General features: G+C 37.8%; 1 protein-coding gene across 10 annotated transcripts in view; it reads right to left on the reverse strand.

Annotated features, from left to right (window-relative positions):
- Nucleotides 1–1,016: 1,016 nt before the first annotated feature.
- The window catches only part of GRM8 (glutamate metabotropic receptor 8), a 394,972-nt gene continuing 369,345 nt past the window's right edge, over nt 1,017–26,643 (reverse strand). For 8 of the 10 annotated variants that reach the window (XM_080393919.1, XM_080393910.1, XM_080393920.1 and 5 more), the window contains one exon: nt 1,017–25,858. In XM_080393919.1, coding sequence (XP_080250045.1) covers nt 25,562–25,858 — 297 coding nt within the window. In that variant the 3' untranslated portion in view covers nt 1,017–25,561. The remainder of the gene's footprint in view (nt 25,859–26,643) is intronic. The other 2 variants (XM_080393917.1, XM_080393914.1) reach the window with 2 other exon arrangements.

Genomic DNA, 26,643 nt, shown 5'->3' on the forward strand with positions numbered 1-26,643 from the left:
CCAGACAATTATATATAAATTCAAGTTAACCGTGTTCACAATGGAAATATCTGTCATATTCTCCAAAAGATTTGCTCTCTGGATGCATCTCAGTCTACAAGTATCTGTTTTTACTGAATGAAAGATTTTACTTGTCAGTGAACTGAAAAAATGCAACTATTGGAGAGTTAACTGAAACACTCTATTTTATAGCTTCTTGGTGTCATTTGCATCACAGAAAAAATTCATTTGTTACATATTAAAAACTCGGAGTTGATAAAGGAATCTCTATGCAAGTTTTCGCTTGGCAAAAGGGTTTTCTTAAAAAACATGTTATCAGCTTTGGAGATGCATTCTTCCATGTTCCTTCTGTACTTCCTGGTCCTACATGATAAAATTTTGCTACACAGCTGCAAGTACTTTGTAGAAAAGAGGCTGTTCTAACTAAAATGCCTTTGGGCTTTTACCCACAAAAGACCTTAACTTCATCCATATATGGATCCTCTAAATTTCCATTTAACTAATCATAGAATCTTATAAACTCTCCAGACAGCTACATTATCAGCATTTAAAGCCCTTTAAATAAGTAAATATAATTTTCTTTTTTTCTGGAAGCACCTTTCATACAAAGGTAGTTACAAGTTACAGAACTTGAAACAGATAAACAATACACATTAACTTCTTCAGTCATTCCATTCAACAGTATCAGTCCTATTGCCCATATAATGTTATTGCTTCTTTGCTTTCCAACTCTGCTCACTGTTGTTTTCCCACACCTGATCTATCTCCTGCTATAATGTAGTAAATCTAGTTATTACTAGATTCACCCACTTCTGTTTAAGAATAAATAAATGTTTTCTAACTATTAGTTTGAAAAGTATTCAAAACTGCCATAAAATGCTGTCTGGAAGATATCTCATTGAAGGTCTAAATATTGTCAAACGCTTTATGTGGACAAGACTCAACTGTTTAGACTATTGGATTTCCACATCCCAGATCATTTGACCCATGTTGAACAGTTAGGATATTATAGATTCTTTTCTTTCTATTTTTTTTTTTTTTTTTTTTTTAATCAAAGAAACCGGACCTGGTTTGTGTGACTAGGTTCTGAAGTTAAAAAGTGTTTGTGCTCTGTTCCTCATCAGCTCAGTGTCGTGTGAATCCAGTACACTATTTGGAAACCTGGGTTTCTAGTCCTGGGACTGTGCATTACACAATACAACAGAGTGTCTTCAGACTAAGCCAAGATATAGACCTGAGGTTGTTTTTGAGTTCAGTTCTTGTACAGAGTCACATATACCTGAACTTGCTACCATTTATTTTCATTTCAGGTAATCAATGGCTCATTAGCTGACTCATTAACTTTAAATTCCTTCAAAACAGTTCTACCAGAAAGTCCTACAATTAGAACTGCAAAGAGCTCTTCAACAGAGCAAATGCTAGCTAGCTTTCAATTCCTCTTCAGTGCAGACACTGGGCACCAGCCTGTTTCCTTCTACTCCTTTCCCTATGTCTATAGTTCAGTATTGGTGAACTGGAGAGAAACTGCAGCCCTAGGCTGAGGCTGGGGAGACAGCTTTGAAGCAGAGAATAAGGGATGAAGACCAGGTGGGAAATGTAGGAAGTCTGATCTTCAAGCCCCTGGTGAATCCATATGTGCTCAGAAATACATATACACACAGAGAAAGCATCCAAAAACATCTGCCCTTGGAATCATGATGTTTTCAGCTGAACTATAATTCTGGAAAAATGCTGCTGGTTTAGCTTCAGTTTGTGTTCAATGAGGACTTTCAGTCCAGTTCAGAGCTATTTAAAAGCAAGATATAGGCTGGTTTAAACTGGTTTTTAGCGGATTTTGATTTTCAGTCTGATCCTCTGAGTACAGCACTAGCACGTAAATTGCTTTGTGCATTTACCTCAAAGTAACAGCAGCTCTGTGGCACTGCTACAGCACCAGGCACTGTGCCCAAGTCATAACCCTCGTCACAGTTCTCAGCTATTCATTCTCTATTCATTTCCCAGTTCCTCAGAAAATATGAGTGCAGCAACTGGACGTGGCAGGCAAGCTATTGTAACAGCCAGGTTTATTTTTTAGATGGTGATAATTTAGTGATCTGGAAATTAGAGTCTCCCGATTAAATTTGTAACCTGGATGTTTCAGGGAGAAATGGATGACCTCAACTCTCAGGACACACTAGTATCTTGCAGAAAACCTTGGATTAACTTCACAGTGAGAAGAATTTAGTGCTTATAGTTGTTAATAAATGATGAGGCTAGATATACTGTGAAAAATACATTCCTATCTGCAGAAGATTTCTCAGTAATTCATAATCCACTATTACTATCAGCTACATATTGTATATAGATAGACATGTACAGACATTAGCAGATAACGTCAAGGGGGGGGGGGGGGGGCGGCGGGGGTAGGGTGAGGTGGGTGGAGGTGTGTCAAAAATGTCAATGCTTACACCATCACATCCAACTGGGGAATAAACCAGGCCAACCATAGCAATGACGCACACTCCTTAGCTGCCTCCCAATGAGAATCACAAGGTGAACCACCTCAAGGGTGTGTGTAGCTATGTTGGATCCTCTTGTAACCCTCCTGGGAAACCTGCACGTTCAATTACCTCTCTGAATTGCCTGCACCCAACACACACAACCTGGGGAATAAACAGGAAGAATTAGAGATCTGTGAGCAGTCACAGGGCCGTGATCTCATTGCAGGTACAGAGACACGGTGGGATAGCTCGCATGACTGGAATGCTGTCATGCTGTCACGGATGGCTGTGTACTTTTTAGGAAAGACAGGCCAGCAAGGAGAGGTGGTGGAGTTGCTCTTTACATGAGGGAGCAACAGGAATGTGTCGAGCTCTGCCTAGGGACAGATGCAGAACGTGTCAAGAGCTTATGGGTGAAGATTAAGGGGCAGGACAACACGGGTGACACTGTTGTGGGTGTTTGCTACAGGCCACTTGATCAGGAAGAGGAAGTCAATGAGGCCTTGTACAGACAATCAGAGGCAGCCTCACGATCACAGGCCCCGGTTTTCATGGGGGACTTCAACATCCCTGATATCAGCTGGAAAAACACCACAGCTAGGTGTGGTGATGCAAGTTGAGGCGGACTGAAAAACACTGTCTATGTGGCTGGGTTCAGACAAAATGGCAAAATGGCCTTTATTGTTTAGAATATTCCTTACGTATCTTAGATCAGGGGTCCTCAAACTTTTTAACCAGGGGGCTGGCGGGGGGACTGTAAATACCAGGGGGCCGGATTGAGGACCCTGGGGGGCCGTATCCGGCCCGCGGGTTGTAGTTTGAGGACCCCTGTCTTAGACAGTACATGTGTCAGACCCTGATAGGTTTTCTGTCTTCTTCTTGCTTGTAGGTGCACGTATGCTGCGGTTTTAAGTTCTGATTCTTCACATCCTATTTACGTACCTGACAATTTTTGGATGTCTTAAAGGTACACGACTAAGTCTTTGAGGTCAACTAACTTGTCTGCAGACCCGCTGCAGACCCCAACAGCTAGGTACACATGGTCCACAAGGTGTCTGCAGTGCACTGATGATAACTTTTTAAGCAGGTGGTGGAGGACCCAGTGAGGCGAGGTGTGCTGCTGGACATTGTGCTAACAAAGAAAGAAGGACTGGTTGGGGATGTGAAGGTTGGGGGCAGCCTTGGCTGCAGCGACCGTGAGATGGTGGAGTTTGGGATCCTTCATGGAGGAAGCAGAGCAATAATTAGGATTGCAACACTAGACTTCAGGAAAGTTAACTGACCTCTTCAAGGACCTCCTTGAAGGAATCCCATGGGTTAGGGCTTTGGGAGGTAGGGGATCCAAGAGAACTGGCTAATATTCAAGAATCACTTCCTCCAAACTCATTATCAGCGCATCCTGTGAGTAAGAAGTCAAGCAAAGGGGGGAGGAGGCCTGTAGGGGTGAGCAAGGAGCTTCTGGCAAAACTCAAATAGCAGAAGGAAGTTTACAGAATATGGAAAAAGGGACAGGCCACTTGGGAGGAATATAAGAACACTGACAGAACATGCTAAGGTCCATTTGGTATTATATCTGGGGAGGCATGTCAAGGACAACAGGAAGGTCTTCTTCAAGTACATCAGCAGGAAAAGGATGACTAGGGAAAATACGGTCCTGCTGGTGAGTGAGGTGGGTGCCTTGTTGATGAAGATACAGAGAATATGGAGTTACTGAATGCTGTCTTTGTTTCAGTCTTTATTGCCAAGGTCAAACCTCAGGAATCCCAGACCCTGGAGGCAAGAGAGAAAGTCTGGAGAAAGAAAAACTTTCCCTTGGCAGAGGAGGATCGGGTTAGAGATCATTTAGGTAAACCTGGCACCCACAAATCCATGGGCCCCGATGGGATGCAACCCCAAGTGCTGAAGGTTCTGGCAGGTGTTATTGCCAAGCCACCCTCCATCATCTTTGAAAGGTCATGGATGACAGGAAAGGTGCCTGAGGACTAAAGGAAACCCAGGGTCACTCCAGTCTTCAAAAAGGGCAAGAAGGACAACCCAGGAAACTACAGGGCAGTCAGCTTCACCTCCATCCCTGGAAAGGTGAAGAAACAGCTCATCCTGGAGGTCATCTCTAGGCATGTGGAGGAAAAGAAGGTCATCAGGAGTAGTCAACATGGATTCACCAAAGGGAAATCATGCCTGACTGTAGATGAATGAAGGCAGTGGGTTGATTAGCATTGATGATATACAGCTGTGGCCTTGCCGCCACAGTAGTGGGTTGATTGACATGGATGATGTCCAGCTGTAGCTCGTTCCCACTAAGTAGTTAAATAGCCCTGAGGGTTGGGGGTCAGTGTTGTCTGACCTCTGGAAGAAGGAGAAACAGCACAGACAGTAGAATCTGACCAATGGTAAAAGCCTTGTTATGGCCTACTAGTTTGTGCTGCAGCAATTGGTACCCTGTGTGAGGCTGACTAAGCTGGGCTCTGAGTACAACACCTGACCAACCTGATAGCCTTTTATGATGGAATGACTGGCTGGGTAGGCAAGGGGAGAGCAGTGGATGTTGTCTACCTTGATATCAGCAAGGCTTTTTCATACTGTCTCCCATAACATCCTAATATGCAAACTCAGGCAGTGTGGACTAGATGAGTGGGCAGCGCGGTGGGCTGAGAACTGGCTGAACGGCAGAGCTCAGAGGTTGTGATCAGCAGCCCAGGGACCAGCTGGAGGCCTGGAGATGGTGTTCCCCAGGGGTCAGTGCTGGGTCCAGTCCTGCCCAACCTTTCCCTCGGTGCCCTGGATGAGGGGACAGAGGCACCCTCAGCAGTTTGCTGGTGATACAGAACCGGGAGGAGCGGCTGATCCCCCAGGAGGCCGCGCTGCCCTTCAGCCAGGCCTGGACAGGCCGGAGAGCTGGGTGGAGAGGGACCTGATGGAGTTCAACAAAGGCCCGTGTGGGGTCCTGCACCTGTAACCCCAGCACCAGCACAGGCCAGGGGTGACCTGCTGGGGGGCAGCTCTGCGGGGAAGGGACTGGGAGTGCTGGTGGGCGGCCAGTTGCCCATGGGCCAGCGGTGTGCCCTGGTGGCCAGGAAGGCCAGTGGGATCCTGGGGGCATTAGGAGGACCGTGGCCAGCAGGTCGAGGGAGGTGATCCTGCCCCTCTGCCCTGCCCTGGTGAGGCCACATCTGGAGCGCTGTGTCCAGTGCTGGGCTCCCCAGTTCAAGGGAGACAGGGAACTACTGGAGAGGGCCCAGCGGAGGCTACAGGGATGGTGGGGGGACTGGAGCATCTCCCCTGTGAGGGAAGGCTGAGGGAGCTGGGCCTGTGTAGCCTGGGGAAGAGACGGCTGAGGGGGGATCTTGTCAATGAATGTAAATATCTCAGGGTTGAGTGTCAGGAGGATGGGGCCAGGCTCTTTTCAGTGCTGCCCAGTGACAGGACAAGGGGCAACTGGCACAAACTGCAACACAAGAATTTCCTTCTGAATATGAGGAAAAACTTCTTTACCTTGAGGGTGACAGAGCACCTGGACAGGCTGCCAGAGAGGCTGTGGAGTCTCCTTCTCTGGAGATATTCAAAACCTCCCTGTATGTGACCCTGTGCAACCTGCTGTAGGTGAACCTGCTTTAGCAGGGGTTGGACTAGATGATCTCAAGAGGTCCCTTCCAGCCCTGACCAGTCTGTGATTGGCTTCTGTACTAAACTATGGGCATTAGCTCATCAGCTTGAAGTATGATGCTGAACCACATAATACATATGAAGTGCCATATACATAGAAATAAAAATTTTGATTTTTTTTAACCTTCTAGAAATAACAGGAAACTAAAAAAAAGCAAACCCTAAGCAGATGCCAAGAAGAACTTTTTCATGGCAAAGATTAGAAGTGCATGGAGCAGCCTAGCGGGCTTTATCATTAAAGGAAAATCACCAAAGCCATTCAAAAAACAATTACATTATATGACTCCCTGGGGGAACTGCAGCTCTGAAGAAGAAATGAGCTAAGGAAGGATGAAAAGCCTTCAGTCCCTAAGCTTCATATCTATTAGACTTTGACCGTATTGAGTACACCTACAGAACTGAGATGCATGCTTTAAAGATATTGGTTTACATGATCAAAGTACAGGCTACTATGACAAGGTCAATTAACAAATGCCTGCTGCAGATAGATCACCCTGCTTGACAAGTTTGGGTAGTTCTAAACAAACAGGTAGGCAGGCAGGCAGCCAGAAACACACAGACACAGAGTATAGTCCCTAAATTATTATCTATTGAACTTAATAACATAATAAGTATCTTGCAAATACCTGCATTATACTGGATTCTTTTTGAGAGATACCATCTTCACATCCTCTTTTTCAAAGAGATGCAACAGTTATTGGACATTATATACATAGGAAGAAAGCATAATAGATTACATGCATATACGTCCTCTAAGGTCAGTATTTCCTTTTTATTGTTTACTGAATATCTGCTGTTGTAATTCTTTCTTCTTTTCACTTCTTTTTTTTACCTGCTTGTTATCCATTGAACTTAAGACAGACTGCTTCTCTCTTCCCGCCCCCACCGCCACCCCCATGCACTTCTAAAACTAAACATGGCAGTACTACTGTAGTGATGAAAGTTTAACAAAGGTAGAACCTATAGCATTATAGTACAGGATGCTATCACGTAGATCTATTGAAAGAAAGTTATCAAGCAAAGGTCATAAACTCATCAAGGAATCTGTTCACTGTAAAAACTGTTCAGGATACGTTAAGTGTGTAGAAATAGCACCGCAATTTAATTAAATTCTGCTAATGGAATATAAATAAAATATTAATATCTTGAAAAGCCAAGTGTAGTTCTTTTTGGTCTTGCTAGTTAAAGTGACATTAAGAATAATTGTGTGTTTAGAGATTGAAATGCTGCTACAAAGAAAAATATGATTCCTATTCAGAGGGATCCAGTTCATATACTGGAGTGTCCAATGCCTGTAATTTGCACTTCAATGTTATGTTTCTATTTAAGAAAACTCCTAACATAGGTGTCTAAATTTGATGTCTAGTCAGTAGGAAGTGATGATTTCACAGTAAGCTGCTATACCCCTAAGATCACCATCCACAGAGATGCTGCTAATGCAGAAGAGTCCTATGAAAGGAAGAAACAGAACCAAGCTCGTTTTGCCCATAACATGACTTTGTTGAAACTGTGTAGCCACTCAGAGCCATGTCATTAATACTGACAAGGAATTACTGAAACAAGAAGCCTGCTAGCCAAATCACTCCCACAGTTTCACCTACACATTACTGTCAAAAAATTACCAGGCTGCAAGACTTATCATTTTAACTGTACAAGTAACCTGCTACTTCTGTCTGGGAGAGATTAAAGAGAAACCACACAACAAAATGATTTGGCTGGTATAAGGTACCAACAATTTGTTTGCGTATGTGATGTGTGAGGGAATGCCAGTGATGTCCTATGACAGCTTTTGACATTTTTAGGTTTTCTTTCCACTGGGGACTTCCAGCCAGCATGTTTCAAGGGATTCCAAATAAAGAAAATTATGTTCAACTCTAGACCAACATTATAGTATTGCATTTGAGAAATTCTTTAGTCCTGGGTTCTCTCATCATTTCTAATCACAGGCAAGCTAAGTGGATAGCACTGTTACAGAATGGAGCTGATATATGCCAATCAAATCTTTCTGTGATTTACACCGGGAGTTTTTCAAACTGGGTGTGTCTCAGTTGCAGGCTAATGGTTTAACCAGTAGTTTGTAGAATGGAAGAATGTTTCCAAAAACAACTAAAATCCCAGAGTATCCTCAAAAAAGTGACTCAGAATTAACACATTACAGACATGCTGAATAATGACAAATGATCTAAGTGTCTCAATACTGCTACCATTATCTTCAAGGATGACTCACTAGCTATGAGCCTCTAGATATACTTTCTGTGAGCCCAAGTACCTTCTTCAGATACTGCTGATGAAATACAGATTCATGTTCTTACACAGCTTGCAAATATTTAGATGTAATAATTAGAATATATCACACTGTTACAGTATTCCATCATGAGCACCTCAGTCAAAAAGATAAATGACATTGCATTTAAATGGTATGAACAGTGCTTGCTGCATTTGATGTACCTCTTAAACTTCTCCTCATAGACTGTATTTTGTAGGACAGAACATACGGATTTATGATCTTTGGCCAGCTTCTGAGCATGTAGATGGAGACTTGTTGCCTGAACCTGATATTTTGAAATGCTGGTGGAGGGTCTCATACAGAAAGCAAGCACCAGCTTCTGATGCTCCTAAACTCATCTTTTGTTGTAGGTCTCTAAGGACTCACTTGCACATGCTGATTTAACTTGATCCTTACATACAAAGTATCTGCCTGAAGTTTGCCAGCTCCACATGGATCCACTTCTGCCCATGTTCTGGTTTTCTGTTACTGTCAGTCAGTCCCGTCACTAGCTGGAAGTTTGTAAATAAGGACTGGAAGTATAGTAGAAAAAAAAAAAAAAAAAGTGGTTATTTTGTTGTGATTAAAATATTCATCAAGTTCAGCAGTATTTTAACTAAAATATGGAAATTATCATGTACAAAATGCCTATAGCCAGCAAATCTTTGCAGGATTTTCTAATTATTTATTTTCACAGAATATTGGATAATTTGTTTTATCTTAATGCTGGAGGTTTCCCACCTTTTTGTGGTGCAGGAATAGTACCTCTGCAGACTCATTTAATTCCTCAGCAAAGATCTGGCTGACTGAATACTTCAATCTCTACATGTCAGCACATTGCTATTTGCATGTAATATCTAAATAGAAAACAGGGATACCTGGTATGTCAGTCAACCTCCTTTTTTGTCTTTCCATCTTTCTTTCTGAGAGAGTCTGACTCAATTTACTCAAAAGGCAATGTAAAATTTGTAATCCTGGCTGTGTTGTTACATAGCTGATTGGTATCAAATTCTGCTTTCAGTGGAAAACAAATATGAGTAAAGACATTGTAGATTCTTGAAAAATGACCTGATAGCAGTCTCTTCAGTTCAGCCTCTCCAAGCAACTATAATCTCATTTATTGTAAAATTAATTTCATAAATTCCCCCATGCAGTTGGAGGGGCTTTAAGTATTGGAAGTTTTGCAGTCTAACTGAAAGAAACATAACGCACGATCTACCTATTACTGTCACTTTACTGGATAAACAGTAACATCTACATCCTGGGTCAGGATGTGTTGCAAGTCCCACATTGTGCAAATATTTCTTGGATGAGTTGTGTTGCTTCCCCACACCTGAAAGCTATGAATTTCATTTGCATCAGTAGCACACCAAGCCTTTGGCCCTGGCAGCTGAACTCTACTGTACCAGGCAGGAAAGCTGAAATTACACTTCTGCTGTCCAGAAAAGGTCTTGTTTTGATCCCTGTCTTCACATCTATAGGAAATTCACCCAGGTGGGAAATAATTCCAGTGATTTTTTCCTACCACAAAAAACATTCTGCTGTCATTAGTGCCTCTTAGGGAAAGCCTGGCTTTCAAGAGCAGCCTTATCAAATATAGGTCAGGAGCTGTGTCAGGTGCCTTGGCACTAAGAGGTGTACGGTAGGATCTGGCAGTGGAAAATGTGCAAGCACCTCCCTAGGACAGTATTACTTTCCTCAAATGGATACACAGGATTCATTAAAAAGAGGCCCTCTGCTATGAACGGCTGGTCCTCTTTGTTCTTGAAAGAAAATTGTGATGTGTTTTAAGGAGGCTTATTACAAGGGGATTATGAACATGGTTCTTTCAATAAAAAACCCTTGGAGGAAGTCACAGTATATTTATGTATAGCACTGCTCTGTAAGCAGAACAACCAGAAAGCATGGTGTGATTATTTTTGCAAAAAGAGGTGGTCATATTACCTCTACTGTCTCATTTCTGTTTTCTTGGCAAAGCAATATACATAACTATAAAATGCACTAAATTAATCAGACTTTCTAAGAAAACAAATGGTTCCTTTCTTTCACCTGTAAAATTTATGTTGTTGCCAGTGCTGTTGTTTCTTTCGTTCTGGATTCTGTGTTCTGTTTCTTGAAGTAACAGTTCATTTATCTTAAGAGAAGAAACAGGTTCTGAAACTGTCATTTTAAACTCTCTCTAGAACATATTTTCAAGGCAACTTTCCTAAACTTTTGATGATTTAAGCAATAATTTATAAAGTACCATCAGTCTGGCATTTGAAATAATCACATTTTTGTTATTTTATCTGCAAATTGTTCACTTTATAGCTGTTATTCAGTGAAAAATACCCAGAATTTCATATAAAACTAATCTTTATGTCATTCCTTGTTCAGTGTCACACTGGAGATGATTGCAAAAAATGAAGACTCTTACAAGAAATTATAACCTCTGTATATCAAAATGACTGCTACTTGCTTTGAATTTTCAGGTAAGTGTATGAACTGTAGAACTGAAGAAATAAACATCATATTGTTTCTAGAAATGTCTGTCACATATGATGTAAAAACTATGGGGATCCAGGGCAGAACATATGGATACAGTTATATTCACAACTGTTTATCCTCTCTAAATTATGCACACGTAAGAACTGCACATCTGAGTTAATCACAGCACGCAAGCAATAATGAGGTTTACTCTTTACAGTCCGCAGTATGCGAGACATGTAAAGAAATACATAAAGAGAAGTATGGATAGGTGTATCTCCAATGAAGTTTTAATATTCTTGTAGCAGGTAAGTTCCCAAAAGTTTGTTAGCTCAAAGTATCATATGCATCTCCAACATTCATTTTCACCCGTGCACCCTCTCTTTCTTTATCTTTTTCAGATTTTATTAAAATTCTGTTTAAAAAAAGGGTAGGGGGAGAAAGAATATGGGTAACATTCAAAGGTTAATCTAGTTGTTGAGATTTTCTACCGTAACAGTAAGCCACTGAGTCAGACTTCCAGCAGCAGCCTGTGGAAACTCTTGAGATATGATCCTTCTGTTCCTCAGATGAAAGCAATCAGTCATCTCTCTAGCCAAGAATGTTTTCTGGAGTTGTTTTACCTTCTTTAAGCACTTTTCACCCTGTTATTCCTCATATTTGACTGTTGTTGCCATGGATTTACTCCATTGTTATGTTTTCTTCCATGATACCAAAACTAGTACTTGGATAAAAAGCTCTAAATGGAGACCAAGAGAAATACTAGAAGTTGTATTGAAGAAAGAAGGTGATCAGTCATACATAAATCAAAATATATCTATTGGAAAGTCCATCAACACTCTAGCAAGACTGGGAAAAAATAACATTTGTAAATGCAAAAAAAAATAAAAATGTTCATTTTCTGAAAGTTCATACTTATTTAATATTGACAGTCAGTGATCACAAAGCCAGTAAAGACACTGCAGCTAATTTGGGGAGCAGGCTTCCAGAAACAGGAGTATATGCCATATCTGGTAAAAAGAAAAAAAAAAAGGCTTTGAAACTAGCATTGCATATAGCAATTCTTAATTACTTCAATCTTTCAGAAGAATATTGCAAAACAATAATGAACTTTGGCTTATCACTTGCCCAAAGAGCCTCCAAGGCACATTTCCATGAAACAGGAACTGATACTGGCAATGCAACTTATGTTTTGGTTCCTTTGGGATCAGGATTAAGTTAGTGCACTTGCAGTGTTGTAGTATTAGATGACACTGTGGAACAAGAAACTGTGATGTTTGTGTTGGCCATTCTGTGTTTTTCTAGGAGTGTGTTTCTTCTACATCTTACCAATGAAGAGAAAAGCCAACACTTTGTAACAGATTAAAGCTATCAGACATACTCAGTTGAATACATCTAATAGACTGGTGAGCTGGAAATTTAAAGTTATTCTTGTTAAATATACCATGTCCCCCCAAATAACAATTTTAAGTGAGAAAATTTCAATTTTACAGGGAAACTTTTCCTTTATTTTGGAAAAAAATTCCAGTTCCCTTTCAGACTAAGATATGATTGACCACGAAGGCTCCAGAAATTTTCTGAAATCCCAGCACTGAATTAGTCATTGAGAAAACAGAATGAACTAATTCATTTGCAGAAAGGCAGGTGCTGTATTAAAAGATACAATGCAATCTTTGATCCCAGCCTACACTTTGTGAATAAAATGTTATATTTTGCAGGTCTTTGCAGATATTGTACACGTTGCTTATACACCATCAAAATATTCTCTTGAATTTCAAGGAAAAATGAGCCTATGTTCTTATTTGCTACTTCATCCAACATTAGGTCCTATCAATGTCATGTTTTCTCACTACAGTTCTGTGGAATGCTTAAAATTAACACACACTCTGGGCATGGCATGTGCCTTTGACAGAGTTCAGCATGGACTCTTTGGAGCTGACATAGTTCTTCAAAACAGTGGAACTTTCTAATATTTTGTGCTGCTTCCAATAGGGCTTTAGGTACTGTGGTCCTGTCACTGCTCTTTTTTTTTGCTTTCATGCCCATACTCCTTTGCATGACATATTGCTCCACTTCTACCAAGAAACAAGTCGTTCGTGTAATACAAACAAAAGCTTTGTATGCTGTTCATGATATTGTGCATCTTACTATACTTCTAACACCGTTTGGGGTCTGGGGGACACTGATGTTTTCTCTTTTCCCTGCTGCTGTACCACTGAAAATAGTAAGTTCCTGGGAGCTAACCACCTGCTCTCATACTGTACTGCCAAATGAAAAAAATTCTTGCTCTACATTAGTTTTTCAATGTGATGGAAGAACATACAGAATTATCAACATTCATAAAATGTACAAAGCATTCTACAGTGACCTTATACAGACAAACTTTGAAAATCTTCATTAGACTTTCAATGAAACAATTCCAACACACTCCTAATTGGTAGTTCATTTCCTGATAAAAAATTCTAATAGACTCATTATTAAGGTTTCCAATTTCCTTTAAGTTATCATAACCAAAATGTTTCCAGATCAATATGTCTTTCACATCAGCCAGATTGTTTTCGTTGCATGAATGCAACAGATTATTTCCACCAAATGTATTTTGCAGTTCTCATGATCTTACTATTAAATTTAAGGCAAGTAAGAAGCTAAAAGGAGACAGTGTAATTTATATATATTCAGAAGTATAGGATGCAGTCCACAGATAAGACTTGTTCCTTCTTGTCTCCTTTATCCTATTAATCACAATCATCTAATTTCCCAGGAAACATAATAATGATTAGTGACATACATACTTTGCTCTCCTATTAGCTACTGAAATTTCAGGTCAGAGTCAGAAAGAAATGACTTCTTGCTTAGAAAAAGAGCATTTCACAATTAGATTGCAGGAGGTAATTATCCACAGCAAATGAAACATGCCTGTAAAATATGAAGTTATGTTTTTGAGATGCAAACAATTGCAGTACCACAAGTGCTAAAGGTGCCCTTAGGGTAGATACCACTGAAACTGGGAGAAGTAATGCTTACCTCTTCTGTCATTGAATTTTACTCTTTAAAATTAACCAATATATGTAGATCCATATGTAACTTCTTAATTATACCAAGTGACATATAATGTATTTGAATACATGATAAGCTATCATTTTATTTTATGGATGATGTCATGGTGAAATGTGCTGGATCATTCATGTACATTTTCAAACCAAAGCATTAAAAAAGAACGCTGCAAAAGGGACACTTTCTTTTTATCCATCCACCATGCTATGTCCTCTGCTTTCACATTCTGCCTCTAAGTCAATGCATAAATAAGTGAGATGTATTCCAACACAATACATTTACAAACTGGATGTGTTAGGAATGCTTCCCTTCTTTTTTTATCTTGGTTAGTAATAAAAATTATCTATGCATTGTAAGAGAGCTAATACTATTAGTTAAATATGCTGCTGTGGAAATTGCTATTTAGGCATTTCTTGAAAAGGGGATTTTTGATAAAGTCGCTCATTACTCTTTCTATAGAACAGTTAAAGCATTGTTTATAAATTCTGTTTAATTTCTGGTTCATTGACCTGATACATAGAGGCATTTAGATCTCATTGTATCTATCCTGCAGTCACAAAACAACATTAAGGACTTGTTCTTGATCTCAGTAAAACAGTTCTGCATCCTGATGGAGTTACTTCAGCATACTTACACATTAACGACCAGGAATAGCAATTTTAAAACTGTAGTCTGTTTCTCCACGATCAGAACTAAACCCTAGATTTGTATAATAAAGACTTTTTATAATTTTAGATGATAAAACAAATTTACTGTACCTACACAAAAGTTTAGTTATTAAACTTAAGGATCACAGCTACTGAACTACTGTGAAATCTGAGTAGACTGAAAATACTTGAGACAAACTCCTTGTTTAAAAATCTTGGATAGTTACATTTTCAGGCGCCATCTCACTAACATTCGTAAGCCACACTGTGCAGGCTTTCATTAGTATAGTATTTCAGCCACTGTTCATTTGGCATACATCTTTTGGTCTTGCCACTGCAACCTCATTCATAACAACAGTAGTTTCTTCTGGATAAAAATTAATTTGGAATGTATTTTGACATTGTGTATTGCCTATCTGATTTACAAGTCATTGGATGGTTCCAGGTTACGGTCTGGACTAGATATAAGTAGAACCGAACAGTCCCTCTGGGTGGTTCTAGGTGTCTTGGCTTTGAATCAAATCTTTAGCATACAGGATATCTTTAGGTTCTGTGGAAGTGTATGGTTGGTAGTAAAGAGTAAATCTTGCCAAAGTATACTAAAACCAGTATGCACTAGATTTATATGTTGGGATAGCTTCTGTATTAGAAGACAGTGACATTAACAGGGGTTCTAACCCTGTCATGTCTCTCCAGGCTAGAGGCAACAACCCAGGCTTTGATTTGTATGCATTTTATTTTTTCTGCAATTAATTGCTCACATTTGTGAAGTGAGGCAATGAAAGTTTGCAGAACCTGGGTTGCAGGTTAGTTTAAGACCTTCACCCATGCCTTGTTTATAAATGGAAAGCCACAAGATCTAGATCCTTTTAGGTACTGAGGGGTTTAACTTACATCAATACTAAAGAGAGTTATCTATCTTTCTCTATATTTTATATATATATATATATATACACACACACACACATGCACACTCTATATTCCTCTAATAATTTTACTATTTTGTTCTTTTCCCCTCAACAATCAATGTTTTAGATCAGGTTAAAATGATCCTCTATAGCTCTAGTTGCTGCTTACTTTCAGATACCAGCGATAAGCAGATAAGAGTGCCCTGTATCTCAAAGTCAGGCCAACAGAAGATCTAGCTTAGCAGTCCCCTAACACCATTTAATTCATAAAACCTAATCTGCACAGATATTTTTTATAAACCTGTGATTTATACACCAGAGTTAATTTTATGCATAACACATTTTAAAGATTATAATTATCAATTGAAAGATAGTTAAAAATTAATATATAAGTAATGTAGCTTTCAGTGACAGCCATTTATTCCAAGCTAATATTTTTAAAAATTTATGGTTTAATTTAATGATAAGTCATTGAATCATAGAATCATTTAGGTTGGAAAAGACCTCTAAGATCATCAAGTGTAACCGTTAACCCAGGACTGCCAAGCCCACCACTAAACCATGTCCCTAAGCACTGCATCTATGCATTTTTTTTAGAACATTTTGAGGGATAGTGATTCCACCAGGTCCCTGGGCAGCCTGTTCCAATGCTTGACCACCCTTTCAGCGAAGAAATTTTTCTTTACAGCCAAAAACCTCCCCTGGTGCAACTTGAAGCCATTTCCTCTTGTCTTATTGCTTGTTACCTCAGAGAAAAGACCTATCCCCTGATCTCAAATCTGTTATATTAAAAGCAAGACCTTCACTACCTTTAACATTTTTTACTCTAGGGACTATCATAAGCCCTCAAAATATACTTTGAAGGGAAACAAGTGGAAAGGTATGTGAAAATAGATACTGAACATTTATATTTTTGTATGGTTCCTTCCCATAATTCTTTCCTATGATTTTTCTAATTGTATTTTACATAAATAGAACATGCTGGCTTATAATCCAAATTGATCAAGCTTCAGTTTTTCAACTGTTACCATGTTCTAAATACGTCTGCCTCGGGACTTTATTTTGTGTGTAAGCTTTTCATTTTAACTTACCTAAATAATTCTGTTTTTCCATTTACATTCTTTTGCATACACACTAAGACAACACATGCTAAGTTTCAACCTGCAGAATCATTGTGTGTGTTAGTTAATATAATTCATAATGGAAATGTTGATAATGGTTTAACTGTAGCTTCATGAATGTCAATGTTACAATATAAAGAACAGAACAAGATAGTAACGGAGGCTGTTAAAAAAAATAACAGCTAAAAGAACCCCAAATGGTAAGTTTTGTATATAGAAAAATTGTGAGGTCTGTTTCATAGAAAAAAGAAGAAAAAATTAGCAGCTGTATGGGTAGTCAAAGGCACAGTAACAACAGACTCTGCAGGGTTTTCTCTTCTTATTGCTGAGTGAATTGTCCCAATCTTCTCATAAGAATGGACCTTGTAATACAAAAAGTAAGTAACAGTGGAAGCAATTTTTCTAAAGTTCATCCTTATTGTACTCATGTTGCAAAACCATAGCAATTTTTCTTTCCTTTATATTATAAAATTCTCTGGTTCTTTATAGTAATTCCTTTTTTTTAAAGGTTGCTTTTTATTTTAATAGCTGAACTGGTGACAAAGCCCCAGTAAACTGAAAAAAAGACCACTTTTAACCTAATTAGAATCCATCATTGAAAAATATTTAATTCCTTTATCTGAACTGTTTGTGTTCAATGGCAATGCTGAAAAAACAGTCTTGGCTGTAGACTGCAGTCTCTTAATCAATAATCTCTCACGTAGGGTACAGATGGGATCACAAAATTTAGGTCACCTAACCTAGAAGTTAGCACTTGTAGAGCTGATGCACAATCTATTGCAGAAATGGGACTTAAATCACCTGAAAATAGTCTTGGAAGCAGAAATCACAAATCAGGTTGCTAGAAAAAAATATTTGGAACTGCTACTGTCTGTACAGGAAAAAATCTTCTAAGCTGAAGAGAAAAAAGTCAACAGTTTATTCAGAAATAAAATGCATTATTCTTCCATAGATCTATAGGGATACAAGAGAAGAATGTGCTTTTAATCACAGTTACAGGAGATAGATATGCACCTTTCTATGCAAATGCATAAACAGCACATAGCTACTCTATAGAAGTGAAACCTGTAGACCAGTGCTGTTCCATTGTATTTTGACAATGCCCCATTCATTCTGCAACTCATACTGTGTGCTTATTTATCTGATGAGTTACATTAATACCAGTGAGACTCATAGGCTTAATGCACTCCATGTTTCACAGAATGACATCCAAAATGCATAGAATAATTTACATTTCATTTTTACCCTACAGTTCAACCAAAAAAAGACTACACTGGTTTTGGTAAATCTGTTCAGAATAACATTTTCTTTGGACTACTGTGAAACTGAAATATAATTATATATCATATACTAATTTTATGTGTATGTAAATTATGCTTATGTGTATATGGAAAATGTTTTAAAGGCAATTCCTTTGTACTGCTTTTTCAAATGCATATTGTTATGCTTATGTTATATGTATAGATATTACAGAAAAAATATTTGAAACTTTTTTTGTTATAAATTGAAAACTAAGCTTTTCAAAGGTTTCTTGAAAAGAAAAAATGCCATACATTGCTTTTCAGATGAAACAGATTGTCTCTTTCTCTTAGGAAATCCATCATGGACATGGAAGTCTGTCATGCTAAAACAATGATCTAATCAATTCATTTTCACCAAAACCTCCTTCAATTTTATGAGATATTCACTAACAAAACAGAAAACTATTTTTGTGAAAAAAAATGTCTGCATGTCTCATTGCATTAGCTGCATTACTCATATGTTTAAAATTAAGCATACGTTACTATATAGGTTTGGTATTGATGTGCTTGTGGCATAGTTGAAAAAGGAGTTTTCACACAATATATCCACACACACACCAAACACACAATACCACACTATACCACAGCAATCATTGGTTAATAATTCAGGCATTTAAATGCTAGGGAAAACAAACTATGTTGTCAATATTTTTTGAAATATTGTCAAATATTTTGAAAAAGGAAATTCACTGTCACACAGTTTTCTGACTATGCTGGAGTTTAAACATTGTAACAGAAAGAGATACAGTTTCAGATATGTCAACTTTCATTCATGTAATTTAGGACACACCAAAGCTTCTTTAAAATATATTAGAAAAAATACAGCTCCTTTGAAGAAAAAAAGCACAAGGAGCCATCCAGGCTAATTCAGGAGAAATAACATTTAATAATCAACAGATTGTGAAGACCCATTTACTTGATGAATGGTAAATACTGTATGGAGTGAAAAAGTCTTAAAAAAACATCACAGTTATAGTAACAAAATGGAAAATCCCTAGCTGTTTTGTTTTGTTTTGTTTTGCTTTTTTTAACGTCTTTGGAGGTTTTTTTTAACATGATGGATATCTATACAAATTTCTCTTTCTCTTTGCATAATCATTTCCTACGCACACACAACCATTTGACATGGGAGTTACAAGATGTGAAGAATGTAGATGGACATTTATTTCTTTGATTTTTAAGTGTTTATAAGGCAATAGTACATATATCCACTAGGTTACTGCTTTCCAAATTTGCCATTGATTTCTTTCCTGTTATTTCAAAGTCACCTTTATTGAGATAAGCATCTGCTACATTCCCCTGTCAGAGACAGGATACTAGGCTGAATAGACTTTCAGCTTAATCCAGTCTAGCTGTCATAAAGTCTTACAAACTGTAAGTTCCAGAAATGAAAGGATCAAAATTATTAGTGGAGGTTCCAAAATATAATACAATCATACAAAATAATTACTGTCAGGACTCCTTCACTTTACAAACATATAAAATGCACTTACTTTGAGGGTGAGAAGGGAGAAAAAATCCTTCCATTAGAAAATATAGTTACAAAGTTTTGAACAAATAAATTCACACACTGCAGAGTACGCACACACGCACATGCATGCAGACATGCATATACATACACACACGCATGTGCGCACACACACACATGCTTAGAGTTTACACTGCATTCCTCTGATGCCATGAGTATTATTTTATTTGTACACTCACCTTTACTGCACATTCTAAACAAACAATAGACAAGACTGTAAGGATTTCTTCCCTTAAAACTGCAACAAAACAAGTCTCAACATTTGCAAAACATTCCTTTATTATTAGAAATAAATTATTTTGTATAAAAATTAGCATGCGTTGACCATTGCATTTATTTTAGCATAACCCAGGACTTAATTCAGTCAGCCATCACAAGAAACAAATTCATCTTCTTTTACGAGTTGAACAATGTAGGACAGGAAAGGAAATTGTCACAATCACAAAAAAGTACTTACAAATATAACATCAGACATGATTTATTTCAACAGCATTTTTTTTTTCACAAGCTAACATTTGTTTTCCTTTTGTGATTTGCTTCTTTTTGTGAATGAACAGTTCAGAAGCTTGACACTCTGTCTCTATGTTATAAAACTGGACTTTTCCTTCCCCTGTCTCTTTTTGCCTTTTGCCTCTTGTTTAATCCTTGTCCTTTGGGAGACTGACTATTGATTTGAATGTAGTCTACTGGTATTTCCATGACTGAATTCTGGTGGTGGTAAAGTCTATGTTTGCAAGATTCCATCCTGCAGGTCTTCCAGTGAATTTCATCCCTGCTCAGTTTGCCTGATTGCTGTAACTGACATAAGTTGTCTTGGTAGAGGAGGCTGTAAATCAAAAAATCAAAAACAAACAACAACAAAAAACAAAGTTCAGGTTTTTTAGAATCAAGAGAGGAGAAAAAAAACCACCCATATTTAGCATTTGAACTCAGACAATGTCCAACTATATTTCCAAATAACATGGCCCATGTTCATGGAATAAAGTAAGAAAGTTATAAAAATGTATAAACAGTGGTTAAGTTGTATCTCAAGTTCCATGTTCTTGATAATAAGTTATTTTGCTTATGATTTGGGGAAGCAGAGGTGAAGAGAGAGGAACAATGGTGAGTGGTTTTAGCATATCTGTAACAGAATTTCAACATACAGTTTCTCTGGTGTTATTTTGGTTGATTTCTGTATAGATGTTCTTAATTTAGAGCTTGGATCTTTCTCCCTTTTCTACTGATTGAAGACAACTTTGCAGCTCATGGTAGTTTGTTCATCTAGAAGGAAGCTTACTCTCCTCAAAAGGAGCAAAGCCTAACGTGGGAAACATTTCCTTAAGTTAGCAAAACTGAGTAGCTAGTGCCTAAAGCACATATTCTCTTCAGAACCTTCAGACACAAAGCATCTGCATATAAATGAGCCAGCAGAAATGCTTTTGAGAGCCTAGGCTGTATGTTAGAGCTTCTATGCTATTACGTTGATGGTCAACTTTGAGCATCATCCTTTGAGCAAAGCTGATACCCCTTGTTCAGAATCATAGAATCATTTAGGTTGGAAAGGATCTTTAAGATCATCAAGTCCAACTGTAAACCTTACATTGCCAAGCCCACTATTAAACCATGTCCCTAAGCACCACATCTACATGTCCTTTAAATACCTCCAGGGATGGGGACTCAAACGCTCCCTGGGTAGCCTGTTCCGATGCTTAACATTGAAGCAGTCTCAGTGAAGAAATTTCTCCTAGTACCCAATGAGAGAGTCAAACACTTTTACTATTGTAAAAGTGAATAAGTGTGAATCTTACATGGAAGTTTGTGTTAGCTTCTAGCCCTTATATCTTATCCCTTTGCTGTAAAAAATACGGCCCAAGTCTCCGTTGTTCTGTTAATGCAGTGGTGGGAAGACGGAAGTGGTGACATCAGGTCTCACAGGCCTGATTTTAAACCAGTTGGGTATATGGCAAATCAGACTGCTGGGGGACTGAGTCTCTTTTTTGTCCCTATAATAAGATCTATGTCTCACTTCATAAAGAGGAATTTGGCTTCCTAAATAAGTTTTATATTCCATCTGCTGCAGGCATGTTCTACTTATGACAGTGAAGACTGCATCTGGCAGGTCGAAACTAACATGATGATACGAAAGTTGTCTGGTCTATAGACTCAAAGTTCTTAATTACTTTCCCATACCTTACTTCCTCCAATTTCTTATTTCTGTATAGAATCTGGTGGGAAGAGCTGAGATAGACAGGAAGAGGATTCTTCATGCTAACTCCTAAATCCTGCCCAACAATCTGGTGATTTGGCAAGAACAGACTACAGAAATCAAGAAATGACAGTTTTCCTCTCTCCTGCATTAAAGGTTACAGTGAATCAAAGATCACTAAAATTGGTGCAAAGTAATACTAGGTAGTATAAATAACTAAGCTTGCTGTTTGTTTCTTTCTTTCTGTATTCTTTGGGTTCCTGAGAAATTTAATTCTAATATTGCATTTGCCATTTTTTAAGACACAACACAACCAGAACATTATAATTCACATATCACTAAATTTTTTTGTTCCCTAAGAATGTATATATAAGAGTGAATAATCAAAAGGAAGCTGCAAAACATAATATTTCTTACTTCACTTGCACAGGTAGCTCCAGTACTTTGTGTTTCATAGAGCTAATTCATGAAAGGATTGTTTTTGGCACATTAAGCAAATAATTTACATAATCGATCACATTATTTGAGCACCCACATGAAATAACTTTATTTGCATGTATTGGGACACTTGAAGCAAATATAGACTCATTTACATCCTTCAGATCTTTCAGATGGCATGTAGTACTCCCATCTGAACTCTTCCATGCTCCCACAGATGGATTTCTGAGAGTCTATTTTTCCTTTAGCCTGTTATGTCCCTTCTGAAAATAATGCAGGACTGCTGAAATGGCACCAAGTTCCTTAAAGCATAAAAGGATTTTGCTCCCAGCTAAGAAATAGCAAATAAATGCACATCTGCAAACACTGCACACTGGGGAACAAAAGGACTGAAGGAGCAGAGCTGGTTTTTTTGACTCACCCTAAAAATCAGCTCAGATACGTATGTGATCAGGTTAAACTAGCTTACAACACCCTGTATCAGCTGAGTTCTTTAACTTTTCATGTGTATGTTTTTAGCCTACAACAACATAGCATAATAGGATTTATCACAACTCAGTAAGCTGAATTATGTGAGGACATTTGCAAGCTCAAAATACAAAAATATATAGTAACTACACCTTAGCTGATTTAAAACAACTTGTTAATTTGCTGTAACTTTGTTGTATATCTGAGACTTAAATAGCTTTGACAGAATCCAGGACTGATCAAGAAACAAAAATTATCCTATTGAGTTCTGAGTGTTGTTACTTTAAAAAATGATAGCACAGAAAGCTAGTGTAGATAGTAGTTAGAAATTTATTAAAACTAATCTCATCTCCAAACAATGTTTTTTTTTACTTGATAAATATTACAAGTGTCTTTATAGTTCGATGTAACAAGCCTACATTTCCTGTTTGGGGATCGAATGTTTCAGCAGCTGGTGTCCTGCTTTTTAAGACTGTTAGCATTTCATAGTAATAACATGAAACACATTTGGCAAGCATAGATGGCCAGTAAAAGTAACAGACTTGGCTCAAAATATTTCTGGGAATGAACACTCTTTTAACTCCAGTTACTACACTGCTGTTGGAATGAGACAAAAAGAAAAAGAATGAAATAAAAAAGGATCTAAAGCAATTTAGAATTATTATTGTGGTCTGACCTATATGCATTTATAGTACTTGTCATTGTTATGACTTCTGTAATTGCATCTGGATATTGTTTTGTTTTCATCCTGTTTCCCAGATACAATTTGTTTTCCACTGAATATGAATGTATGTCCACAAAAACCACGATCATATTCATGTGGGGGACAACATGAAATAAAGTCTGTTGCATGAAACAGGACAAACTACACAGAGAAGAGCTGTCTCTGGATGGGAAGCAAAAGGAATTGCTTGGCTGTCTCATCTGATTCCTTACCTAGTTATGAGCATTGTTATGGCCACCAGTATTTGTGCTTGGGAAATGCTGGAAAACACTTGTTACCCACTTCTGGTATACTAGAAATAGCCTGATTTTCTGTGATCAGCTTCATATACTACCTCTGAAAAGAAAGATCTACTTCACATGGAGTCAGTGCAAGGAGAAATTTTCTAATGTTAAGAGTTACTATTGTCCTAGTGAAAAGGACATATGTGACATTATGCACTGTTAACTCACAGGAACCTCCAAAAGTTTTGACAATAACTCTTTTGGCAGAAAAGAGGGAAGCTGGTCAAATCCAAATGGTAGAGAACTGTTCTGGGGAAGAGAGAAACCCATCTTGAGGCCAAGAGCTCAATTACATAGAGACGGCTCTCTGGAGTGCAAGTTACTTGACTCTGAGTTTTTGCCTATGAAGCATTATAAAGCCTGGATCAAAGCCTAGTCAGGATATACTCCTAGTGAGCTCAGAATTATATAGATGTGCTACTGTTAAAATCATGTTTAGAGCACAGTAAATAAGCATTATCTGCATACATCACACTACTGGAGAAGCAGACTAGCTTCCAACAGCAGCTGTTTTCATGAATTATGCATACTCATCATTTAAGGAATACCAGACACAGCATTTCTTAATTAGATACAGTAGTAAACATCAGATACCCAAGACTTTCTTATTAACGCTCTTTCTCACCCTGCTGTGGAATCCCTCCTTTGACTTTTGCTCAGAAGTTTATAATTTTGCAAACTCAGCAAAATCCACCTGTCCTTCCCTTCTGAATTTCCTTTTGGTGACTTCTGATGATTTGAGAAATTATTGAGTTCTTCATATTTCCCCACTGTTATTTATTCCACAAGGAATTTCATTGCCTTTCTCCTTTGTTTTATGTCATAATCTGAAGGTGTATAAATATATAATCTGCTCAGTCTAGCAGATTTACACATTTTGAAGGGTCATGATTTTTTCAAGTGAATTGGTTTACACTCAGTATCCTCCATGCATAAGAAACTATAGTATGGTAACTTATGGACCATTTTGATATAGTCTTCAGTCTGGCAAACTCTGATTGAATTCACTGGAGGGAGGTTACATTTTTTTGAAACAAGTACATTTTTCTGCAAATTTGGTACTGACTTGTCTCAATGTGCTCAAGTAAAATAGTACTATTCAATCACCTGTCAACATTATCAGAGAGAACTAATAATTCAAATAAACCCCCTCATTTGCAGTAAAATGACTGAAACAATTTGTCTTTAGCTGTAACAGCTGCTGTCTGCACCATGTGACTTTTAACTTCTCATATAAACCATTTCTCCATTACTACTAAACTCTGGGGATAAAGTTATTGGTTCTATTTATATTTTATTATTATTATTATTATTGTGATGTCCAGTTTATAAGGCTGTATATCATGTGGTGAAATGGAAGCTATAACCTCTGTTTTCTTCTATACCAGAGCAATTTAGAGATGTGGCAAGATTCAAGAACTTCTCTGACATGGAAAAGAACTTCTCATTACTAACGCACAACATATCAGAACATGTAATGATTAAGCTGTATATGAATTACCACAATTTTGTACCAAGATGAGCAAGACCACAACAAAAAAAACTGGATGGGAAGCACTATTCTGGGAAATGTTAGTACTCATGAGTTGTGATAAATGAACAAGTCAACAAATATTAAGTTAAGGTGAAAAGGTAAAAAACATTATTTTCACTTCCATATCTAACTGCAAAATAAAAACAATATTTGTTTTCAACAGCCTTTGAGTTTTCAATATACAGTGATGACCATAAATACACCTCATGAACTGTCAGGACATACCACGACTGGCACAGCAATGCACAACACATCAAATTAGCACTAGCTAAAACAGACCATTTTAAGAAGATGTGGCTTTGCAAAATCTGCTTGTGCTTTTTTATTTTTTTTACTAGCCTGTGAAAAACAATTTCTTTTAAACAACTCTAGGCATTCCTGCATTCAGCAGTACATGAATTCTGACACACCTCTGGATTCATGCAAAACAAGCAACAAAAAGAATAAAGTTTATTATTAAAAGGAAGTGCATTCTTTTGAACGTACATCTATTAGGAAGTGCTGCCACTCTTGACCATGGGAAAGTCTACAGATGACTTACTGTTGGTTTCAAGACTTTCACACAGTTCAGTTTTGACCTCGCCATTTGGTCTGTCATTTCCTTTTTGGGTCAGTTTGCTTTGCATTGTGGCAGCTGTCACTACAGCCTTGAAGCTCCGCTTCCGTTTTTGAACATTCTGCTCTGGATGAAAAATGATAATATAAACCTTGGGCATGTAGAGCATGCCCAGAGATACAGAAGCACTTAAACTCATGGAGACAGTAAGTGTTGTTGTCTGGATGTACATCTGGGGAAGGAAAGAAACAACAACATAAAAATCATTGTTATATTTATTTAATTTAAGAAGGAAAACAAAGTAATTAACTAAAAAATACTAGGTGGAAAGGGAACCAATAACAGTCTTCTTTTTCTGTACACACATCAGAACGACTCTTGACTTATGTTGCCTTTAATTATAATCAGGTATGGCTGTTTCATCTTGGGTTTTTTAACCTTAAGAGTAGGTGGTGGAGATGACATAATATTTATTAAACTTCATTCTCATAAAAGTAATCAAGAAGCTGTAGCAACCACATTTTCAGAAAAGAAACAAATACATTTCTACAGGAAAAGAGAAGTGACAACAGGGTTAGCCTTGTGTCTTGTATCTTCTACTTTAATACACAGAAGCTTCTAAAACAGTATGCCATGTGGTGATTCAGTAGGGTGTGCAGCATGGCTCAACCGGCAGCAGGAATAATATAGAATCTAATAAAATCTTTGATATATTCTTTGAATTTCAAGCTTGGGAAAAAAAATGCTTTTACATATTTCCATGTTACTGTTGAATTCTAGTCACAATGGTCTGTTGGCACACAATAAATTTATTATTATGTCACAGTCCTAACTAAGTAGTCAGAAAATCAGGGAACCGAGAAATCAGATCACTAAGGACCTCAGTCCCCTATAGATACAAAGGAAAAACCATACACTTTGGAGTGAGTGTGTCTATTGCTTTCTACCATCAACAAAAAGAAAGCAACTCTGGTCTTCCATAGTCCGTAAATGAAAATGACAATGAATACTCCATAA

This window comes from Falco punctatus, assembly GCF_963210335.1.
Source record: "Falco punctatus genome assembly, chromosome: 6".
NCBI lineage: Eukaryota > Metazoa > Chordata > Aves > Falconiformes > Falconidae > Falco > Falco punctatus.